General features: G+C 52.5%; 7 protein-coding genes across 8 annotated transcripts; 5 read left to right on the top strand and 2 right to left on the bottom strand.

Moving 5' to 3' along the window:
* Nucleotides 1-344: 344 nt before the first annotated feature.
* Nucleotides 345-1,949, top strand: IUM83_08744 (GTP-binding protein Parf; the record flags this gene model as incomplete). Its single annotated transcript, XM_067933136.1, has 1 exon — nt 345-1,949. One exon carries the CDS (start codon nt 345-347, stop codon nt 1,947-1,949), a length of 1,605 nt encoding a protein of 534 aa, XP_067794216.1.
* Nucleotides 1,950-2,677: 728 nt separating this feature from the next.
* On the top strand, nt 2,678-3,676 carry IUM83_08745 (ATE1 protein; the record flags this gene model as incomplete). Its single annotated transcript, XM_067933137.1, has 1 exon — nt 2,678-3,676. One exon carries the CDS (start codon nt 2,678-2,680, stop codon nt 3,674-3,676), a length of 999 nt encoding a protein of 332 aa, XP_067794054.1.
* Nucleotides 3,677-3,790: 114 nt separating this feature from the next.
* IUM83_08746 (Membrane-associated, eicosanoid/glutathione metabolism (MAPEG) protein) lies at nt 3,791-4,285 on the bottom strand (the record flags this gene model as incomplete). The annotated part of the gene is made up of 1 exon (XM_067933138.1): nt 3,791-4,285. One exon carries the CDS (start codon nt 4,283-4,285, stop codon nt 3,791-3,793), a length of 495 nt encoding a protein of 164 aa, XP_067794185.1.
* A 7,336-nt stretch (nt 4,286-11,621) lies between these two features.
* IUM83_08747 (pectate lyase) lies at nt 11,622-12,410 on the top strand (the record flags this gene model as incomplete). 2 transcript variants are annotated; one of them, XM_067933139.1, is made up of 1 exon in its annotated part: nt 11,622-12,410. In XM_067933139.1, the coding sequence occupies one exon, from the start codon at nt 11,622-11,624 to the stop codon at nt 12,408-12,410; it is 789 nt and encodes a 262-aa protein (XP_067794218.1). The 2 variants fall into 2 exon arrangements, with proteins under 2 accessions (XP_067794218.1, XP_067794217.1); XM_067933140.1 differs by having other exon boundaries at nt 11,712-12,410.
* Nucleotides 12,411-17,647: 5,237 nt separating this feature from the next.
* On the top strand, nt 17,648-18,301 carry IUM83_08748 (cutin hydrolase; the record flags this gene model as incomplete). Its single annotated transcript, XM_067933141.1, has 1 exon — nt 17,648-18,301. One exon carries the CDS (start codon nt 17,648-17,650, stop codon nt 18,299-18,301), a length of 654 nt encoding a protein of 217 aa, XP_067794045.1.
* Nucleotides 18,302-22,589: 4,288 nt separating this feature from the next.
* IUM83_08749 (Membrane-associated, eicosanoid/glutathione metabolism (MAPEG) protein) lies at nt 22,590-23,054 on the top strand (the record flags this gene model as incomplete). The annotated part of the gene is made up of 1 exon (XM_067933142.1): nt 22,590-23,054. The coding sequence occupies one exon, from the start codon at nt 22,590-22,592 to the stop codon at nt 23,052-23,054; it is 465 nt and encodes a 154-aa protein (XP_067794076.1).
* A 125-nt stretch (nt 23,055-23,179) lies between these two features.
* IUM83_08750 (Membrane-associated, eicosanoid/glutathione metabolism (MAPEG) protein) lies at nt 23,180-23,656 on the bottom strand (the record flags this gene model as incomplete). The annotated part of the gene is made up of 1 exon (XM_067933143.1): nt 23,180-23,656. The coding sequence occupies one exon, from the start codon at nt 23,654-23,656 to the stop codon at nt 23,180-23,182; it is 477 nt and encodes a 158-aa protein (XP_067794189.1).
* Nucleotides 23,657-23,745: the final 89 nt, after the last annotated feature.

Below are 23,745 nucleotides of genomic sequence, written 5' to 3' on the forward strand. Positions count from 1 at the left end.
CCACCAAACAGGCCAGCTCTACTGGCCAACAAATGCCAAGACCGCCTACGTCGTCGGCACCGTCCCCGCCATCGCCACACCCGCCAAAGTCATTATCACGACCGACTCAAAGAAGCAGGACAGGGTCCCCAGTGCGTCCGCAGCCGAGCAGCCCAGCAAAGGACGCTCTAGGCACATCTCGAGGAGCATCACAACACCAGTCGCCTAGCCCAACGAGTGCTACTGGCGGTCCTGTTGCCCCGACACCTCCTGCATCTCCGCCTACATCTCCGTTGGCTTCGTCGATTCGACATTCGAGCCCAAGACACAAAACCGAGAACACTACCGCAGCCGTGAAGCCGGAAATGATTCAAGCCGTGTCGCCTCCTCGGAGAGTTGAAAATGAAATGCACCTCGGTGTGTCCTCGGGCGAAGAACCCGAATTGGCGGGGACAGAAGACGCTGTAGTGCCAACCCACGAACAAGTGACCACGGAAGTTTCTACGCAGGAGAGTGCGAAGCAGTTCAGCAATGATGCAGACGCCTCCAGTGAGCCGGATGATACCACATCAGCATTTAAGGAAAACGTGATGGAAGCTAGCAATGCTGCGCCAACCACAACTGAGGAGAACTCGCTTGAAGACAGCACTCTGAGAACAGCAAACACTAAACATGGTGCCGATACCAAGCAGGAGCTGATGGATCCTTCCCAAGGGTCTATAGAAGACCTTTCCAACGTGAAGGAAACTCATAAAGCTTTGGTGGTTGGTGGCGGCGATGATGATGAGGTTGGCCTGGATAGCAATTCTAACGAATTGAAGTCGTTCCTCGAGGATGACAACGACAGTGGAGAAAATGATACGTCCGAAGCACTTCCAGAAGAGGATACTGTAGCGGACGAACCGGTGCTCCAGGTTGCTCCAGCTTGCAGTCCGGCAATTCAACGCCCAGATGTAGTCATGAGTGATGACGAGAGCGATAGCAACGAAGACAAGAAGGGCGGCTCTACATCCTTGTCGCTGACATCGCTTCAAGCATCCTTGCCGATTCCTGAAGCATCACCGCCGTCTACTTCTGTGGCTCCGCCATCCGTGGATGCTTTCAACCAAGAAAACTTGCTCCAGGGCCAAGGCATGGGGCACTACCACAAGAGAAACCTCGAGGAATCTGGTGACCTCCTGTCTTTGTCTGCTCTGCAGGCTTCACTGCCGATGCCGGGACAGAGTGTGGTACCGTTGGCTTCAATCGCACATGCAAGCGGTCACAACGAAGGCGCCAACGAGGCAGCCGTGCATATATCGGATCTTCAGACGACGCCCTCTCCTGCGCCAGTGCCTGACTTCTCCACTGTCGTGCCCAGCAACGACCTGGAAGCGTTTTTGAACGAGAGTGGCAGCGACTCCGAGGACGCGGCCCCGCCGAGTTACTCAGAGCCGCCGGCAAACCAAGGTAAAAGCGGCAGAAGAACAGTGGTGGTGGAGTCGAGCGATGACGATGAGGACGAAGAAAACGACCAGGATCGATTCGCGAGCTACAGTATCAGCAAGAAAAGCAGATCTGAACGCAGGCGCAAGCAGAAGGAGGATCTGCGTCAGCTGAATGCCGCGCTGGACAAATCATCAGGCTGGGATGGAATGGAAAACGATCCTTTCACCGCGCCGGCGACCGGCGTTGCAGCGTCGGAGGCGTCATTCGGTACGTCGGACGTGATGGAGGCAATTCGAAAGGCACAGGAGGAGGCGATGCGGATGCTGCCGGCGGCATCCGCGCCTGTGGACGACGACGCCGACGCGGACTCGAGCTCCTCGAAGAAACGCCACAAGCACAAGCACAAGAAGGAGCACAAGCACAAAAAGAGGGAGAGTGAGGACGGCCCCAAGGAGAATTCGTCGAAAAAGAGCAGCCGCAAGTCCGGATCGAGCTCGCGTTCAAAAAAGCGCCGTCCCCACGTCGAGGACGATATCGAGTGATACGAGAGTGTGTCTGTCAGCACGCGCACGATGTCTAGCTGAGTCCCGCGCGTGCGATATTTGCCTGACTGCAGCCAGTGTGGAGCTGGGCTGTGTGCGGCCGAGAGAATATAGAGAAGAGTCTTGTAGAAGTTTCATGTGCGTGGCCAGCGTCGTGGTGGGTGGAAATGAGTGTCGCTGGCCACGCCAGGGCATTAGTTTAATCCGCGCGTCGGAATGGCGCTGACCTGATGTAAGCGGAGCGACTCGAGTTGACCCCCGTGCCGGCGGCGTTCGGTGCTCGAAACAGAATTGCGTGTCGTCCCCAAAGTTTTCCTGTATTGCCGCGGGCCTGTGTCAACGCGGGGCGCTGTAAACAACGTTAGCAGCGCCGTTTCTGGCGCGTAAAGGTTGCGGCGGCATCAAGCGGTGCCCGGAAGCGACTCGGGTGGGAACTCTGCGGGTCTAAGGGCGACACAAGGCGATTGCAGAGACTGCCGTCCAGCTCACCGTGCACCCGGAAGCAAATCAACAGGATGTCCATGGGCGACTCTAGAAGACTCGGGGTGACAGGGTAGCGCACGCAGCGTTTCCAGTACCGCTTGACGTCGGAAGAATGCTGACACTACTTGACAATACTCAAGATAGGCAGCACCAGGGTAACGACCCGCCGTGCCTCGCGCCACTTCCGGTTTTGCCGTCAACGTCGCACGCATCCCACCCCGGTCAGCCCCGAGTATCGCAGCGAGATGCACATGCTGTTCCAGAGTGAGGCGGCCTACCGGCGGCGGCGCTCCTGGATGCCGCGAGAGGGCGGCGATGCGGGCGCTTCGACGGCGCTGGTTACGAGGCCCAAGGTCATCGGCCCGCGCCGACCGCGAGATCGAGGCAAGTCGCGGAGCTGCAAGATGGTCAGGCGAGAGGCCAGCGCAGCGAAGCGCCGGACGCAGAAGGAACAACCGGAGTTCGAGCTCGACAGCGGACATGAAGATGGAGAGGACAACCAGAAGGAAGAGGAGAACGAGGAAGAAGAGCAGGAGGACAGAAATATGCTGCTTGGTGAAGTGCGGGCCATGCAGATGGAGATCGAGGCGCTGCAGCAGCGGCGACTGCTTCTGGACTCGGCCATGGTCAGCGCACGCACCAACGCGGTGGCGCACGCCATCGACCTCACCAAGGGCTTCTACGTGCACTTCTCCAACGGCTTCGACCCGTTGACCCACCCCGAGCAGTCCAAACTCGCCGAGTCGTTCCTTCGAGGAATTATGAGGAAAGACGTCATCTGCACTGAATTCCGGGGCGTCGACTTGTTCCTGAACCAGTACAAGGTGTGCACCGAGGGCCATACATCCATGCGCGTGTTCGTGCACGACATTGTCGTTATCAACGAAAACCTGTCGAGAGATGCAGCAATCCAGATCCTGGCCAAGGCTACGGCGCACTTCCGAGTGAGCCGCGCGACGCTGGAGAAGTTCTTCCCGCGCATCATCGACGACGAGGAGCTGGCCCAGCAGCTCATCGGGAAGGAGTACGCGATCCAGTACGACAAGGTGTTTCACTTCAAGCACGGCCAGGTGTTCCAGCACGAGTCGCAGGTGGACTTCTGCAATAGCATGCTGCAGATGGCGCAGAACCCGTTCGTGGCCATGAAGCTGCTGGAGGCGTCGCTGATGACCAAGCACGGCCACCTCAAGGTCGATACCCGCATCGAGGAGGACATGAACCAACTCGAGAACACAGTGCTCTAAGCAATTCACGCGCTGCTGCAGATTTGACACCAGCAAGACTAAGTAAGAAGTGAACGTGTAATTCAAGTGTATACTTTTCTCGCAAGCCGCATCAACGTGCGTGCAGTACGTGACCTAGATGAGGAACGAGATGAAGCCGTTGAAACCACTAGCAAGCACGCAGAGCTGACCAAGAGTCCAGAGCAGCGCACGGTGCGGCTGCTTCTGGTTCACGTACGCAAAGGTGTGTGTGATGCGGGCAGCCGTGAAGACGCCCATGAGCACGCAGTTGGTCTCTTCTTGCCCGCCGACGATCACGGAGCCGATGAAGACCAGCAGACCCAGCGGGATCGTCTCCAGGTCATTCTGCACCACCCGTTTCCAGCGGAAGTCCTCGGCGCGAGCGTTCCGTAGCTGCTCCGAGATTGGCTTGTCGTCCTCGAGCAGGCCGTAGGTTTGAGCAGGAACGCCGTCCTGGCCCAGGAGACCGTTGTCTTCAGGCGGCCGCGCGCCGGCGGCGAAGGATTTGCCGCCTTGGATCGATACCGTGATGAAGAACTTGATGAACAAGATCAGCGAGCACGTCGAGTACGTCTTCACGGCTGCATTGAGCGCCACCAACGCAGTCATGCTGGTGCGGGTTTTGAGTTCTGCTTGAGAGCTCGGCGGCGTTTTAGACGATGGAGCTTTGCCAGTGGCAAATTGCCACCACGATACATGTACCACCGCGCGTCTCCACGCGCGGTGGTACATGTATCCTCAAGGAGCAGAGAGGGTCCTGCTCATTGCATTCAACGTCGCAGGCAGCAAGTCTCCGAATTCTAGCGCGTGACGACTCGACTCGAATGCAATCAATATGCTGGTTGAGTGCACCAGAAGCAAAGCAAGACTAGCAACGACTAACAAACACGAACACTTCATGGAGAGTGTTCATATTGTAGCGATCCTTATCATTCGTTGGCAACGCTCTGATCAATAAACGTAAGCTATGAGCTCTCGTGGAGGCTTCTGCTCTTACGCCTTCAAGAAACTTACAGGATGGCGTTAACGGCGTTGCCCAGGCTGACCAGCATAGCCACCACGCCCACGCCATGACCCAGCGAGCGCATCACAAGCTGCGCGCCGCCGTGAGCGCGACCATCGCGCGATAGTGCACGTTGGAGTCTATTCCGTTCGAGCTTCTCATCTTCGTCATGAACGACCTGGATTCCAGGTCGTTCATGACGATATTGCCCCAGCGCTAGGCAGCCTCCAGTGTGTTGGTATCGCTGGTCTTGTCTTCGCCGAAGGTCTGCTTGTGCTTGGCTGTGGTGAGCTTCGTATCCTCCGGTCCGTGGCGAACTTCTCGGAGCCTTCGATCATCGAAGCGATCAGGAACTTGGGATACAGCACCGACGTGCACGCCACGTAAAACTTCACGCTTTCGGTCACCTTTGCGCTGCTTGTTCTTGTCGCCGGAAGAATTTATTTTGGTTCGTATACCGACTCACGATCAGGAATGCGGATCAGGCATGTGAACTGAACGATTTGACGGTGAAGCAAGTGTGTATTGGGGAAGTTGCTGCATTATAGGAACGTGCTAGTAGCTACCGAACACTATCTATAGTGTGATAGTGGTGCTTGAACCAGTGGCGGTGTCGGAGGGAGTCACCTCCTCAGCCATCTCCTCGTCGGTCCCAATGTCGGCAGGAATGTCGATGGCTTCGGGAAGCTGGATTACTTCGCGAGCAACTCGTCGGGTACGACCACGAGGAACGTGGCAATACGACGCACATACTCGTGCGAGATCGTCTTAATCACCGTGACGAATGTCGCCATAGACGGATGCGGCGTCGGGAACCTACTGTTTAACTCGCGGTTAAACCGCTCGAGAGGATTGTTAGTCCTCGCGATCAGTTCGTTGTCCAGCCCAAACACATTCCACACCTCAATGGAATACTGTTCAAGCCATGTGCGCTCAAAATATCCCCAGAACTCTCTCCATTTTCCTACAGAATAGGCCACCCCAGCTATAGTGCATCGCCGCTTGATCTCACGCCTTACCCACTTAATGCCCCGTTCAACTTGATCATGCTGAATCACAGTCAGTGTGTCTAACGCACCACGCGTCATGGCAATGATGCACTCATCCTCTGGTATAGCGTAGCGCTTCATTGCGCGACGGAGTGCCTGCTTCATATGAAACAGACATCCCAACACAATTGCGTTAGGAAACTGTGTTTGGAGCGAATCCATCAAGCCGACCTCGAAGTCGCAGACAATTTCTGCTGGTTCAATTTGCTGATCAGTAGCTTGAACGATGAAATGTATCATATCCCAGTAGCAATCGGCCGTTCGGGAAGTGCTCAGAACGTAAAATACAGGTACGAACACACCAGATGCGCGATCATGTACCATGAACACGACGCATTGCGCGTAGCCACTCGGGACACAACGAAACGTCCCATCAACGAATAGCGTCGTGCCATGGTAGCGTAAGAGTGCCACCAAGGCAGGGTGCGCCCAACCCAGAAGACGCGTAGGATTAGTCAGGTCGTCACGGTTTGGTGTAATACAGTGAAATTGGAAAAACGTAACTGCCTCGTTGAGCGCTAGCGAAAGCGGTGGGATCTCGATAGAGCCGTGTACGTTGCCCGAATAATGCTGGTTTCTTGCATGGTGCACGCGCCGTATCACTTGCTGCTCCGACAAGCCGCGCACGACATCAGGATTGTCCGCTGAGTAGAAGCGGCGCTGGAGCTCCTCCCAGACTCGACGCACAGGCCATGCAACATGCTCAATCGCTAATAGGTCAGTTTGTGCCTTCATTTCAGCTTCTACGTTGGCGACGGAGCTAGCTACAACTGTCTCGCTGCAAGTATGCGTTCGGACGCACGAGTAGCCCATTGATGCAATCGTAAACTCCATTTTGCCACAGCAGCCCGCTCGATGCTTAGAACACCGATAAACTATCTTCCTCGAAGAAGCCCAAGCGCGAGTGTACTTGTACCCCTTGAAGAAACACGTCGTACGCTCAGCACGTCTCGGGGCGCTGCTGCCGGTGAGTTCAGCTGGCCGAGCCGCTTGCCTGTCGCCATCTTCAGGTACTTCTGCTACGTTTTCAGCTCGAGAGGCACCCTTGCTATCCACCACCGCGGCCCCCACCTCCTCGTCCTTCCCGACCGCACTAGCACCTTCCTCCATGTCACGTGAGCCCTTTGACGCAACTTCCCGACTGATTCAGCACCCAACACTGCCTGCCCTAAGCCACTCTCCATCCCTAGTTTCCCGATCCCACACCCGATCATCGGTGCGACATCCGTCGGATCATAAAACCGATCAGTTCCGTATACGACCCATTTGGGAGGTAACCATGTCGCCGGCCTCGAAGAATAGACCTCCAAATCAGAATTTGACAACTACGCGGTGAGCTGTGCAATCAGGGAAAACGAAGGTGCGACATGTTAGGGTATTCATCTCTCGGCCGAGAGCTTACCAAGGGATTGATATTGAAAGAGCTGAGAAGATATGATCAGTCGTTCACTTGGTCGGCTCCTTCGTGCGTGCACGAATCGCGCGAATTCTCTCTGCTTTTCACTCAGTCGCTGCATGTCATTCTTCAAAATCCCATCTCGCTACCGATCATCATGGCTCGCACCACTCACTCCCAGCACCCGATCCTCGCTTTCTTCAGCCCGATCTGGCCCGACTTCGAGCTCTCTTCGTCCCGAGGAAGCCTCGGAAGAGAGGCGCAATGCTCGTCGGGGTTTCTTACAGCTCCAGGAGCTGGAGAGTTTACGCGCGAGCAAGCGCGCGCGTCATCACTTCGGTCCATTATTGCCTGATAGTGACGAAGATAAAGACGTGGACCACGTCATTTTGGACAACTTCCAGGCGCTTGGGTACCGCGTACCAAGTTTTACCGTCACTTTCACTGCACGAAAATCACGATCTGCCCATTTAATCAGAATCCGATCGTCCAACTCGGAATCTTTCGTATTGTGCTAGCCGTAGTGGAATAAAGGGAGTAGCTGAGCTCGTGTCATCGTCATGGTGCTCTCGATCAGTAGCAGGCGGAAAAGGGAACAAAGGTTGTGCTTGGGCAACTAGGCCCTACCGTGCAGGGTAGGCAGCTTCTGACCTCGAGGTCTAATGACTTGTATGCTAACCAAGGGAGTCGACATGTAGAAGCTGGGACGTGGGCATGGTGAAGACTCTTTACCGAAGGATCTTGCTATTGAAGAAGGCTTTGTCTCAATCAAGCCTCAATTCTGCTGGTTGCTCGGACTACAACGTCGCCATGTTAATGGCACTCACGGACCTTCATGCAATGACTACTACTATGGCCAAACACCCAGGTTCTCTATTCTCTTTTAATGAACTTACAATTTTACTAGACACTGTCACCAAGCGGCGACGGAACATTCTATGTTGCGGTCAATGTTGCTGTCGCGTGCAAGTCCATCCAGGCTTACTCGTACGTGATAGTGCTGGGCGAGTAGTTGCAGAGCTTGCCCTTGGGACCCGCGCCAGCCTCGTCCGGCTCGCCGCCCGAAGTCGTGCCGTCCGACCACGAGCACACGTTGATCTTCTTGCCCTTGATCTTGATGTTCGAGATCGTGGCTTCGTCACCCCAGTTCTCATTCACCGTGACCAGACTCACGCGGCCGTCGACGGCGTACACGTTCTTGACGTTCACCTTGAGATTTTTGTAGCCGCACGTGCCGCACGAGCGGTAGAGCTTGCCGAAGTCCTCGACGTAGAAGCCGTCGATAGAGACGGTGCCGTAGCCGTTGTGCTGGACAACCTTGTCGGTGGCCGAGCGTGCGCCGCCGCCGATCACCTTGACCACACTGCTGGCCGAGCCGCCCTTGATGCTGAGTGCGTCCTCACACACGTCGTCCCACCACACGTTCTGGATCGTGCATCCGCTCTGCTCGCAGTGCACGCCCTCCATTTGGTCCTGTCCGATGATGACGTTCTTGAGCGTGCCACCGGGCTCGACACGGAACACGGCAGTCTGCCAGCCGCTCTCCCGTTGGCCGGCACACTTGATGTTTGAGCGCTGGTACGTTTTCATTTTGCCGTCGAACACCTCGCCGCTCTTGACGACGTAGGGCTCATCGAAGAATTCGTCGCCCTTACTGGTAGGCCAGACACCGGTAGGCATGGCACTGCCCTCCGAGCGCATCGACGCGCCCGAAGTGATGGTAGCTGTGGCGGCGAGCGCGACAGAGATGAAAGAGAATGCGTTGACCATGATTGTCGACAAGCGAGATGTGATGTTCGGCTGCAAGCTTGGTTTGTCGCTTGATGCGGAGAACGGAAGTCGGAGAATGGGAAGTAAACGGCTCTGTTGACTTTGCGGTGTAGTGACGACAGCTCGCGCCCCTCGCGTCGGTGCCATCGGCTTCCATCGCAAATCCTACCGTTTCAAGCTGCGTCGCCAAGCTTAGACTCCGGGATCCCAGATGCTGGCAAACATAAGATCATGGTAAACACGGATTGGAACTGTAGACGCGTAGATTGATGACGATTACATGCAGTGCTCCGTGGTACAGCGAGGCGACGCCAGTAGGGCTCTTATTAAGGCAGGTGCTTGCTGTTCGCCGATGACGCTGGTCAACTGAGTAAGCTTGTTGAAGATTGTTGCATTCTCGACTAAAGGGACGTACACGTAGCACAGTGCTGAATGGGTTTATTGGTGTAGGGTGTGTCTAATTTTACGCCCACGCTAGCTCACGCGTACATGTACATATACATGGACGATTCGACTTGTGCATCGTTGCAACCGCCTGACCTGGCGAACGTGCTGCGCCGATGGGTACCAGATGCTGACTACACCAACACCACAAGTTGGCGGACGAAAACGGCGGCGGCATATCGCAAATCAAAGGACGGAAGATGGTCGCTCTTTTGCTTTTGTGCCATCATTTCGGCTCGCTGCGGGAAAACTCAGCACATCAGACAAAAATGCAGCGCATGATGCTGCATTCTTCGCAAGTATCGTACATTTGGGTAGAAGAGAGTGCCGGTAATTGTGTTAGCGCCGTTGCTTCTGGAGTGGCAATGTCGCTCTACGAACCACACATGGCTAGCTGGATGCACGCAACAGCCGGCCAAGGTGGGCTAGATGTGCTGCCTGTGTCATACACGCACCAAACGTGAGCTCAGCATCTGGCTCAGACGTATCCCGTCCAGTACCGGTACGTACGAAGGTGAGCTCTACTACGCCTGGAAGGCTTGCATACTTGGAGTCGGTCCAGTCTCCTTCCTCGACTGGTACAACATCACCAGTTCGTTGCGGTCGTCACTCCGGGCTACGGATAACGTGAGCACTCAGTAATAAACCAAATTAGTCGATTAATGCCTGCAGTTTAGTTGATTCGAGTCCATTACACACTAAGCGATTAATTTGTCGACAAACTGCGATGGTCGAAGAGTGTCGCCCCAACGTAAGTGTGCTGCGCTAGACATGCACTCGCAAAACATCGGGTCTTGGGGAATAGTCAATAGGTTGCTGGCTTGTTTAGAAATGTGCCCCAATTTTAAACGGACAGGGTCGCCATCGACCTGTTCGCCTCCAACAACAGCGTTTTCGAACTAATTTATTTTGTGGGGATGCATCCACCATTTTTAAGCTAATTAAGAGTCCCATGTTTGTGGGATGCCTTGGTCGATGGCGACCCTGTCCGTTTAAAATTGGGGCACATTTCTAAACAAGCCAGCAACCTATTGACTATTCCCCAAGACCCGATGTTTTGCGAGTGCATGTCTAGCGCAGCACACTTACGTTGGGGCGACACTCTTCGACCATCGCAGTTTGTCGACAAATTAATCGCTTAGTGTGTAATGGACTCGAATCAACTAAACTGCAGGCATTAATCGACTAATTTGGTTTATTACTGAGTGCTCACGTTATCCGTAGCCCGGAGTGACGACCGCAACGAACTGGTGATGTTGTACCAGTCGAGGAAGGAGACTGGACCGACTCCAAGTATGCAAGCCTTCCAGGCGTAGTAGAGCTCACCTTCGTACGTACCGGTACTGGACGGGATACGTCTGAGCCAGATGCTGAGCTCACGTTTGGTGCGTGTATGACACAGGCAGCACATCTAGCCCACCTTGGCCGGCTGTTGCGTGCATCCAGCTAGCCATGTGTGGTTCGTAGAGCGACATTGCCACTCCAGAAGCAACGGCGCTAACACAATTACCGGCACTCTCTTCACCCAAATGTACGATACTTGCGAAGAATGCAGCATCATGCGCTGCATTTTTGTCTGATGTGCTGAGTTTTCCCGCAGCGAGCCGAAATGATGGCACAAAAGCAAAAGAGCGACCATCTTCCGTCCTTTGATTTGCGATATGCCGCCGCCGTTTTCGTCCGCCAACTTGTGGTGTTGGTGTAGTCAGCATCTGGTACCCATCGGCGCAGCACGTTCGCCAGGTCAGGCGGTTGCAACGATGCACAAGTCGAATCGTCCATGTATATGTACATGTACGCGTGAGCTAGCGTGGGCGTAAAATTAGACACACCCTACACCAATAAACCCATTCAGCACTGTGCTACGTGTACGTCCCTTTAGTCGAGAATGCAACAATCTTCAACAAGCTTACTCAGTTGACCAGCGTCATCGGCGAACAGCAAGCACCTGCCTTAATAAGAGCCCTACTGGCGTCGCCTCGCTGTACCACGGAGCACTGCATGTAATCGTCATCAATCTACGCGTCTACAGTTCCAATCCGTGTTTACCATGATCTTATGTTTGCCAGCATCTGGGATCCCGGAGTCTAAGCTTGGCGACGCAGCTTGAAACGGCAGGATTTGCGATGGAAGCCGATGGCACCGACGCGAGGGGCGCGAGCTGTCGTCACTACACCGCAAAGTCAACAGAGCCGTTTACTTCCCATTCTCCGACTTCCGTTCTCCGCATCAAGCGACAAACCAAGCTTGCAGCCGAACATCACATCTCGCTTGTCGACAATCATGGTCAACGCATTCTCTTTCATCTCTGTCGCGCTCGCCGCCACAGCTACCATCACTTCGGGCGCGTCGATGCGCTCGGAGGGCAGTGCCATGCCTACCGGTGTCTGGCCTACCAGTAAGGGCGACGAATTCTTCGATGAGCCCTACGTCGTCAAGAGCGGCGAGGTGTTCGACGGCAAAATGAAAACGTACCAGCGCTCCAATGTCAAGTGCGCCGGTCAGTTGGAGAGCGGCTGGGAGACCGCCGTGTTCCGTGTCGAGCCCGGTGGCACGCTCAAGAACGTCATCATCGGACAGGACCAAATGGAGGGCGTGCACTGCGAGCAGAGCGGATGCACGATCCAGAACGTGTGGTGGGACGACGTGTGTGAGGACGCACTCAGCATCAAGGGCGGCTCGGCCAGCAGTGTGGTCAAGGTGATCGGCGGCGGCGCACGCTCGGCCACCGACAAGGTTGTCCAGCACAACGGCTACGGCACCGTCTCTATCGACGGCTTCTACGTCGAGGACTTCGGCAAGCTCTACCGCTCGTGCGGCACGTGCGGCTACAAAAATCTCAAGGTGAACGTCAAGAACGTGTACGCCGTCGACGGCCGCGTGAGTCTGGTCACGGTGAATGAGAACTGGGGTGACGAAGCCACGATCTCGAACATCAAGATCAAGGGCAAGAAGATCAACGTGTGCTCGTGGTCGGACGGCACGACTTCGGGCGGCGAGCCGGACGAGGCTGGCGCGGGTCCCAAGGGCAAGCTCTGCAACTACTCGCCCAGCACTATCACGTACGAGTAAGCCTGGATGGACTTGCACGCGACAGCAACATTGACCGCAACATAGAATGTTCCGTCGCCGCTTGGTGACAGTGTCTAGTAAAATTGTAAGTTAATTAAAAGAGAATAGAGAACCTGGGTGTTTGGCCATAGTCAATGGATGGATGAGGTGAAAAAATGTTAACTAATAATAGAATTTGGGAGGGCCAGTGAGTGCCACCAACACGGCGTTATTATTGTACATGTAGACCGACGGACAACCAGGATTGAAGCTTGCTTTTGCCAATAGCAAAGACAAGTTTCAGTCTGAACCCTCCGAATATGGCATTGATAATTATGAAAGTCATGAAATCACAGTCAATAATGAGATGAAGGGAAAAAATGCTTGACATAAATAATGATATTGTTACATAACAGAACATAAATTTGTACTACTTGAAATTGTAATCCTTCTCTGTAATTTTGCATGGAATTTTTTTCAAACATATATTAATATAATAGGCATTTCAAAGCTAAGTGCCACTCCGTTTCAGAATACTTGTCACCCCTCAACTTGTCGCCAAATATACTTGGTTTAACTATGACCAGTTGTGTTTACGCTAGCTACTGTTCGTATAACCGAGACTGTATGGTCAGAGCAGGGGATGCATAAAGGAAGTCTTCCCTCCCGGCGAAGCCTCGCTTTTGCCATGTGAGCGACCTTGTATGTGTTCTCCCCTCCTCCGCGAATGCATAACTCCATTGCGCACAGCAAACTCAGGAAAATACTGTTAAGCATCTCATCCGGCAACTCCCAGTACATCACTGTAAGCTCTCTCCTGATTCGTTTGACATTCATAGCTGAGATTTGAGGTACGAGGGGAAGGCTGGGCGACATCTGTGGACGATTCGGGTGCAAAAGCTCCTTTGAGGCCATCACGCTGTCAATTTTGAGAGCTCTGTGAAGGTCTACCCACCATTCAAACCGTCAGAGCGCCTGCGTTCTATTAAGACAAATCGTAGTCGTTTTAGGCAAATATTGACAAATCCGAAGCACTTAAGCAAAAAAGGACAAGTATTCTGAAACGGAGTGGTAATAGAGAACTTTAGTGGGAGTTGGAGCTACATAAATTCCAAATAATCTGGAAATAAATTACGGATAAAATTCCGGCAGATAGTCCAATAATTAACTCCAGTTGAGCTATTGGGTACCCCAGTAACTCCAAGGAGTTTGTATTTCGAGCTTTGTCAAATAGCTCCAAAACCCGAAATAGTTCCAAAAACTACAGTTCTCTAATATCATATGGTATCATGGATCAATAAATTTAGCGAAATTATTGTCTTGAAAATGTTATTTAGGAGGTCCTGTCGCTGTGTCCCACGTCCCAGCGTCTACATTTCTCTCGCTGAGCACACAATTCATTCTTCAAAACGAGCGACAAGAAAAAAACGCACAATATTGTGTGGTGTGGATGTCGGTGTTGTATCCACAGGAATGATGGTTGATTCAATTTCTAATATGTACTCCATCATTGCATATCATATTCCAGACATCATTAATTCAATAAAATATTTTAAAATATGTTAAGCTAAACATAATTTATTTTATATTTCGTACTGTCCCGACATTGGCTTATTATAATTTGTTTGACGTGTTCACCTTTATTTATCTTCAATTATTATAGCATTTCAACTTTGTTTTCCTTGTCGTGAAGCTACTATCATTGATTTAATTACCACCGTTCACCTGCAAGCACAACTTTCTAGAGCGAACCCAAACAGTAGCTGGTGTATTGGGGCCATTTGCTCAACACAGTCCTGCCCCAAGTTCGCCGAAGTATGGTAGTACGTGTAGTAATAAAATATCACGTCTGCAGATTCGACATTACTCAAATCGCCTCAGATTGTGGCGACTCTTTCGCGAGGACCCGATGGTTTGCGAGTGCAAGTCTTGTACCGTACGATCGCTACGCTACAGTATCGCTACCGCCCGGAGCACATCCACGTGCGAGAGGGAGCGGTCCACTCCCTCTCGCACGTGGTTGTCGCTGCGACGACATTATTAGTAGATGTACTGTACATGCACTGACCATCGCAGTTGCCGCCAAATTAACTTTTTAGTAATAAACTCAAGTCAAAAACTGCATAGGCAGTAATCAACTAAGTGACCTAGTTTCTTGAGGCATGCCTCACATTCCGTTTTCTCAGACAATAAAACTGCTCCATGAAGACGGACAAACTCAATGCCAAGGCGCTCAAACATCAATTTCACGCTGCGTACCACTTGTACAATATATTACGGTGTTTCTCGGCCAGATGCTGGTACATACAGCTTGCCGTATTTCAGTAGTAAGTTCCCGTTACTTGTAGCGCGGCTGTGCTGGGGTGTCGCTTGAGATAATACCGCCCAACTTCAATTCTTCTCTTTCACGAGGGAATCTTAGCGGCCTTATAATTCTTGTAGTTGTGTACATTCCGACCGCGCCATTCCGCCGTTCGTCCTTTCTGTTGCTCAACGCTACGTGACCCACCGTTTTCGACGAAAACTTTTCGTGCAGCTCGTGGTGTTCGTGTACACATGCCGTCGCCTGGTGCACATCAGCGTGGCACGCTCGCCAGGTCAGGCGGTACATGTACAGTACAGTACCTATCGTGCAAGTTGCAACGCGACGGCGTAGCTCGAAATCGGAGACACCGCCGTAGTGGTGGATGGACATCCATCGCGATCGCTACTCTTCTTCGTCGGTAGTAATGGTGTCTCGATAACACTCGTCGGATGCTGTACAACCAGGACCAGCCTAGCCACATTTATACGAGCAGACAACTGACAGAATCGTTATCGTCTCGCTCGTCTGCATGTACAGGCATCGACATTGCTTGCCCCGATCTTATGTCGCTAGCATCTGGCATCCTGGAGTCTTTTTGCGTGACGACACCGATAGTATTAACGAGATTTGCGCCCCCTGGTATGTACACTGCAAAACTTGGCGGACTCATTGCAGCCAACACTACACCGTGAAACTCTGCACAGTCGTTGTCGTTCATTTTCCAACTTGCGCACCAAGCGACAAACCAAGCAGTCGACTACTTCCCACAAGAGCTGATCTAACTCTTCCGCACCATGGTCCACGCATTCTCGTTCATCTCTGTCGCGCTCGTCGCCGCAGCCGCCATCGCTTCGGGTGCGTCGATGCGCTCGGAGGGCAGTGCCATGCCTACCGGTGCCTGGCCTAAAAGTCAGGGCGACGAATTCTTCGATGAGCCCTACGTCGTCAAGAGCGGCGAGGTGTTCGACGGCAAAATGAAAACGTACCAGCGCTCAAACATCAAGTGTGCCGGCCAACGGGAGAGCGGCTGGCAGACTGCCGTGTTCCGTGTCGAGCCCGGTGGCACGCTCAAGAACGTCATCATCGGACAGGACCAAATGGAGGGCGTGCACTGCGAGCAGAGCGGATGCACGATCCAGAACGTGTGGTGGGACGACGTGTGTGAGGACGCACTAAGCATCAAGGGTGGCTCGGCCAGCAGCGTGACCAAGGTGATCGGCGGCGGCGCACGCTCGGCCACCGACAAGGTTGTCCAGCACAACGGCTACGGCACCGTCTCCATCGACGGCTTCTACGTCGAGGACTTCGGCAAGCTCTACCGCTCGTGCGGCACGTGCGGCATCAAGGGTCAAAAGGTGAACGTCAAGAACGTGTACGCCGTCGACGGCCGCGTGAGTCTGGTCACGGTGAACGAGAACTGGGGTGACGAAGCCACGATCTCGAACATCAAGATCAAGGGCAAGAAGATCAACGTGTGCTCGTGGTCGGACGGCACGACTTCGGGCGGCGAGCCGGACGAGGCTGGCGCGGGTCCCAAGGGCAAGCTCTGCAACTACTCGCCCAGCACCATCACATACGTGTAAATGATTCGTAGTGCATGTATGTGGGAAGACGATAGTTGTCAGCCCAGTCTGCAAAAAGAGTTGTTGGTGTCAGTGGGAATAGAGAACCTAGACGTTCGTGCTATTGTTTTGAGACTATGCGTTCGTGGTCCTCGTTATCGGGGTCGCTCAAACTTTGTGACTCGCATCGATATCAAGCGCTTGGTGTCATGCTTTAAAGCGTTATGAAGGGGGGAAATCTATCTCCTTTTTTTGAAACGCCGAACTCATCGCGGTGGCAGTGATTGCGGGCTGAAATTGTGGAGGACAAGAGTGTTCACTGTACCCGCCTGCATTCAATAGAATGGACACTAGGTGGTATGGCCTCATCTTGGAAATCTTAGGTTGGGTTGTACTTGTACAAATATTGAGCTGGAACCACCTTAATGATCAAAGGTTTGACATCAAGTTGTATAATCAAAATCTGGCAGTCTCGGATGGTAGCCAGACCTTAGCAGATAGTGATAGACTATCACTGATGGTCTACTGGGAACGTCACCTTATACAAACTGCGAACATGTTGGTAGCACCAAGTTGGTGCCCCAAGCCAGCTGCGAAGAGTAGCAGACGAGTAAGCCAGCACCCCATGACTTCATCCGAACTCGTTACTGCACCTTTATGTCAACATCGCAATAGCACCCTTAAATACGCCTAAAACCACCCACCCTTACAGTGGAAGCTCCTGCGGTGGCATTCTGTCCGTCGCTGTAGTGAGCAGTCGCGAAGTCGCGTAGCGGCAGCAAACCCGCGCGGGAGCAGGGCGACGCGGTATTTGTGGTGGTCTGGGGGTGCAACCCCAGCATACAGATTTCATATTTTTAGTTTAGGCGCCTTTAAGGGTCTGTCGTAACGTTGAGTTAAAGGTGCAGCAACGAGACTCGACTTCATCAGCCTGCTGTCGTCAGCTAACAGCCTGTTTTGCGGTGGCCATCCTGGTGCGCTTCAACGATACTAGGATCTTTGAAACAAGCAGCGGCGGGATAAGACCGTGCGTCTTTAATTGATTTGTAAGTTGACCTCAGTTACCACCCTTTGACCGTCTGTTGGGCCTAAGCTTGCATTGCTAGAGTACATACCCTCATAAGATCTCTTTTAATCCAAGATTGCGGCCAAACATCCTGGCGTACATGGCAACTCGGTCAAGAGGCATGACTCTGTGTACCATCACCTGGCGAAAACGAATCGACTTAATATACACATGCAGGCAGATTGTTGGTCTTCAAGGGGTGGCAAACCACCCACCTCTACGACTCTTGTCGTTCTTGTGGGAGATAGAGCTCCGTTAATCTGGCATTCGACTTTTTCTCTCGTCTCGAGAAAGCCCCAGCTACCACAAAGCATCGCAGTTTATGATGAAGTTTTCTCTAGCCTGTTCGACTATCCTGAGTGCAGTTATGCTGCTTCTCAGCGGTACAACCATCGTCAACGCCGAGTGCTCCGACGTCCACATTGTATTCGCCCGAGGCAGTGGGGAAATGCCAGGCCTGGGAATTTGTGGAGGACCGCTCGTGAGCGGAATCACCTCGAACCTCGCCGGCATGAGCGTGTCCTCATACGCTGTCAATTACCTCGCTTCCGTGACGCAAACGAGTGCCGGCCCGGGTGCGACGGACATGACCAACCACGTTGTCGCGGTGGCGCAGCAGTGTCCTAACACGGTTTTCGTCTTGGGTGGTTACTCTCAGGGCGCCAGCGTCACCGATATCTCGATCGGCATTAAGACGATGCTTGGTGTTGGACAAAGCATCCCGGAGAATTTGGCGCCACGTATCAAGGCCATCGTGACCTTCGGTAACCCGCTCAAACTCATGGGACAGACCATCGAGCGTGCAAGCCAACTGTACGGATCCAAGGCGATTGAGTTCTGTAACTTTGGCGACCCCGTGTGCGCGAACGGGTTTAATACCATGGCGCACATCACGTACCCGATGGACGGCAGCGTGACCAAAGCGGCCCAACAAGCTGCCGCCTTGGTAAAGGGAGGCGCGAGAGCTTTGCGTGGATAATGGATGTCGAACAGACTCAAGAGCTACATTTCTTTGTCTCTGCTCGGTAGTACGTAGTCCGTAGTCGTCGTCGATGTGCGTGCACTGGATGCTCAGCAACAAGTTGTTTTATGGATACCACAAAATGTGTTCTGGGTATTTGTTTATCGATCAATATAGCCTGTGGAAAATATGATCGCTATTGTAATATTGCCAAAATTGTCGATCACAATAATTGATTGTGTGGAGATCGCAATCGGCAATCACAATCCCCCATTCTACTTGTTGACCCCTGCGCACGGCTTCAGTTGCAATCTGGCAGAGAAATAATCAGCCGCAAGTCCAGAGAACCGATCTTAGCTACCAGCTAGCTTTTCTTGATTTTTTTGCTGCTTCAGAATGCGAGACGAGGGGAATTTTGGCTTGTTGGGGCACAAGCTAACATGATGAATATAAGACCAAAACATTCAAAATTTCAACATTTCTGAAGCTTAGCAGCTCTGTGCAGTTACAAGACCAAATGAATAGATATGCACCTCGCCAGAGGAAGGTTATAGATTGCAATATTTTGTAGATTGCTGAGATTGCAATAATTGATTGTTCAAGATCTGGGCTCTCAATCAATAAACAATCTATATTTCCACAACCCTGCAGAAAACGCGATCCAGACGTTTTGAACATATTTTAATTTTATGTCCTTACGCTATTTACTTCGCAGGATTTGATTTTTCGGAAACTGCGGTCTATGGTGTTTATATTCCCGCTGCTGAATTCACGGCGAACTGGAAGGAATCGATCGTGTTTATTTTCCATTACTTGAAATGGAGTCGCTCGTTTAACTGGTGGTGCTAATGAATCGCAAATGTTTGTCATCACGCATTTGTTTTGCACTTACACGCAGGTGCTATTGAATCTAGCGGTGCAATGGCATTTGAGGCGCCATCACCACTGCTAAGTTGGTTCTGTGTTGGTTCTGTCAAGTCCCAGCGACCAGGCAAGCAACAGTAGGGTTCTCCGAACTAACGAAGCATTGGATATGGACGACTGTGATGACCGAGGTGTATCTCTGAAAGACGTAAAGGCGCACATTCCCTGGACGAAGGCTGGCAAGGCGGCAGAACCAAAAAAAGAAGACCGCAGCCGCCGCGAAATTACTGGAACGCGTTCGAGTCGACCAAGTACTAACAAGACGTGATGCGTATCAAAGTGGTTTGTGGACGGAAAAAACAGTTAAAGACGTGATTAATTTCTCGAAGAATAATCTTCGCGGACCACCGCAGGCAGTCGAGAGCATGGGACAAATTTACAAGGAGTGGCTTGTTGCCCTCAAACAATTGGCGAAAAATGAAGCAAAGTCTCCTGTCTAAATTCTGGTCGTATGGCAGCCATATTGCGGTACGAGAGCTGCTGACACAAACTTGCAAATCGATGGGTTTCGTCGACTTGGATGTACTTCGAAGTATAAATTTGGTTGATCGGGTTCCAGAAAAGTACCAGAAACAATCGCCACCCTCGTTTTGAAGCGTGCGATTCAGTGATACATACTTCGGCTGCATTCAAAGGCGGTCGAAATGGGGCTGCCAAAAGTCGCACGGCTACAAATACGCCCCGAGCTCCAAGTTAAATGCCGCACTGTTCGGTCACAAACCTGCAGCCCGAGAAAAACTATCAGTATGCTTTACTCGTATATGGAGACCATGATTATTCTTTCAAGTTAGCCATAGAGGAAAGTACCCCATCGAACGGATGCTAGCCTTAAATGAGTGTACCCACTCAAAGTCACTGGTTCGTGCTGCAATTTTATGCTTATTGACTTCACTACCAACGATCACAACTGTATTCATCCAAGAAGGTGTACCTCGAGCCGCTCCTGGCTTTTCGACCCGAGTGGCTGTTCTAGGTGGAGCTGTGTCAGCCTCGCTGCTGATGGAACTGCAACTTCGAATTGACGGTGTCCGTGTTTTCAGTCCTTGGTGATGGTTTGTATGTCGAGTGCAATATTCATGTGTGGGGGTATTTTTCTGGCTGCTGTATGGGTGTTTCCTGTGCCGTTCATTAATGTGTTATAGGATCCCTGGGGCTACCATTAATGATAAACCTCGCCCGAGTCATTTGTGTGCCAACAAACTTGGAATGCGCTTGTAGTCTTAAGTCCTGCGAGTACCCGCCGAAGACGAAGACCCTGCTCAGCCACCACAATGACGTGGTTGGTCATGTCCGTCGCACCCGGGTCGGCACTCATTTGCGTCATAGAGGCGTGGTACGTATGAGGACACGCTCATTCCGGCAATGTTCGAAGTGATTCCGCTCACGAGCGGTCCTCCACAAGTTCCCAGTCCTGGCAGTTCTCCACTGCCCCGAGCGAATATATGGTGGACGTCGGAGCACTCGGGGTTGATGCTGGTTACACTGCTGAAAAGCAGCACAATCACACTCAGGACGGTCGAATAGAACAGAAAAGCTTCATCGCAGCTGTCGACGGCGATCCTTTGTAATGGATAGGGCGTGTGCTCGGGAAAGCAGGAACTCCCGAATGACTGAATAACGACTCTTTGGTGCTCAAAATTTTGTCCCCCCTCCCCCCTTCAAATAAAATTGAATCGATCCCTCGGCATCCTTGAGCTGCTCAGTCAGCCCTCATCTAGTTGAGTCAAACTTAGTTTGACTCAACTCCTTGATTGAATCTACTCACAACAGCTTAGATCGCAAGATACAAGTGGGCAGTGTATAATCGCACGTAGCTCGCTGCGCATTACCTGCTGGGTTTGATTCGTATTTTTTCTTGGATCTACCCTGGCGTTTTGCAGCTAAATCCTGCCGCTGTTGTTAGAGGGACAGCGTTCAGTCTGCATTCTTCCGGGCAGTACAACCCCATTCTTTTGTTGATCAAGTACGATGCACTTAACCTCGCTCATTACTACTTTCTTCGCCCTAGTTGGCAGCAATGCTGATTCAAGCGGGGCTAAGCAAATTCCAATGGCCGTAATAATATCTCGCAGTATCTTACTTGAATAACTTACTGGACCCCCGTCCTCAATTTGGCGCAATAAAAAATCAAAGCCTGCTGCAGAAATCCATACATAGTTGATATGAACATTTCCTTTTTCGCCACCAAAAGGTATAGGTAGTAGGAAATATAGCACAGGCGTACCACGCGGAAGGATAAACTTATCTCTGTTTCGCATATTCGTATCGTTCAGTCCTTCACTTCAGCAGGTTTACTTCGTCAATGTGATGGACGTATTAGTGGAAAACAATAAGAAAATAACATCATTATTAATTGGTGAAGACTGGAGCACCAAATCAATATCGTATTGTATTTTGCGAAGCCCTGCGGTGGCTTCCTCAAGTACCAGCGTTCAGAGGAGCAGCAGCAGGCTTCTCCAAATTGGAGAGACATTGGACGTGGAAGATAACGAAAACCGAGGTCTTAATGGTTGGTCTTTGAAAAGTGTCGAGGCATGGACGAAGGGTGGCGAAGAGACAGCTCAAGCGAAGCGGACTGCAATCAGCGAGAAATTAATGAAAGATAAGGTGGTTGAAGGGCTTCTTAGCGAGCGCCATGCAACGTGGTTTGTGGAGGGAAATCTTGCGTTTCATAGATGCACGGTTTATTGAGTTTCTTTTGTTATAATAAAAGCTATTCCACGAAGTGGCGTTCGCATATTGCTGGGTTGCTTGCGGGCGACTTGACGTCACTGACAGGAACGTCGGCAAGCACACCGTCCGTATTAAATCGGCAAACTGCGAGCTAAGTGGTGCTTGATTGTGTGACATCCATACAGTGCCGAAGTCGTTTGGGGTCGTCGATGGCAAACATTGCAGATACTCTACCGTAAGCTTGGAAGCAGGTGGACATGTTTTTAAAATGCTGAGAAAAAGACACTCAGTATTGTGCGTCACAGGCACTATTTTGTCTGCATTATCAAGCAACTGGTTACGCGAACATCATTGCATTGCATCCTAAGTTTCGAGCCGCCAGTTACGTTTTGCTCCACTGCTTGATTGCGTCGATACGCCCCGCAGTTGGTCTGATTAGTTCCAATCCACCGTGCTTACGAGTATGTGTGCTTGTGCCCAACAATCGTTTGCTACTATTGGGCGTGTGAGCTGGCAAATAACTGGATTGTTCGCTCGCGTGTCGGTAAGGTTGACTCCATAATCCTCGTTTGTAAGCTCAGCGGCCTACAACTAATCATACCTCCGGGACATATCAAAGTTGTGCTGCAACACGCTCGAAGCCTTCGACGTTCAGATTTTAGTTTGACGGCTCGAGTTCACACCCCACACGATCTACGACGCAGACAAGATGGTGGAGACGAACGTGAAGCTGTACATTGCATGCAGCTCCGTGCTGTACTTGAAGTTCTTGCTCGTCACATTCATCCAAGGCCCCAAGGCCTTCAAATCTGGAAGTCGTCCGCCCGAAGACATCCTCCTCCCGATGGCCGAAGGGCGTGAGCAGAACTACGGACTGGCCGAGACGAAGGACAAGGCCGTGTTCAAGGCGCGCGAGGAAGTTCACCGCTGGCAACGCATCATCGCGAACGACCTCGAGTCCATCCCGTTCGCGCTCTTCATCTTCGGCGGCGGCATCCTGGCCGGCAACAACGACGTCGTGCACGCAGGCGCACTCATCGTGTACACAGTGTCGCGCTGCCTGCACACGTACATGTACGCGAACGCGATCCAGCCGCATCGATCCAACTGCTGGTTCGTTGGCGTCGCCGCCACCCTGGTCGGCATGGTCAACGCTATCGTCGCCATCCTGTGAACGTCACCTGTCTGGAATGAACATCAAAGCACAACCGCATTGAATCAAACCTCTTTGCTAGCTTCTCATGATCTCATTCTTGTATTTAGCAGCCCATCAGCTTCGAAGGTGCTGACTGAGAGAGCTTAAAGAATGGCGGCGACAGCGTTGCCCACGCCCACGAGGGTGGCGAGCACGCCCACGCCCCAGCAGATTGCGCGGTGCGGCTGCATCGCGTGCGCGTACACGTACGTGTGCAGGCAGCGCGCCACCGTGTAGACGGTCATGGCGCCGGCATGCACCGTGGGGTTGCTGCCGACCAGGATGCCGCCGCCGAAGACGAAGAGCGCGAACGGGATGGACTCGAGGTCGTTGCTCACGATGCGCGTCCAGCGGTGCTCGGCCTCGCGCGCCTTGAGCACCTTCTCGTCGTCCGTCTTGTCCAGGCCGTAGGTCTGCTTGCGGCCCTTGCCGATGGTCTTGGCCAGGCTCAGGCTGGCGTCCTCGGGCGGGCGGCCGCCCGAGCGGAACTTCTTGCCGCCCTGCACGCCCGTGGCCAGCAGGAACTTGAGGTACAGCACGGACGTGCAGGCGATGTAGACCGTGACGTTGCTCTCGACCATGGTGGGCGGTACGGTATCTCTTTCTCTCGGTGGTTTCGGATGTGAGCTCGTGCCACGCACGACAAGAGTTTCGATTCCGACGGCTGACA

Source organism: Phytophthora cinnamomi (assembly GCF_018691715.1).
Source record: "Phytophthora cinnamomi strain GKB4 chromosome Unknown Contig26, whole genome shotgun sequence".
NCBI classification, from domain to species: domain Eukaryota; phylum Oomycota; class Peronosporomycetes; order Peronosporales; family Peronosporaceae; genus Phytophthora; species Phytophthora cinnamomi.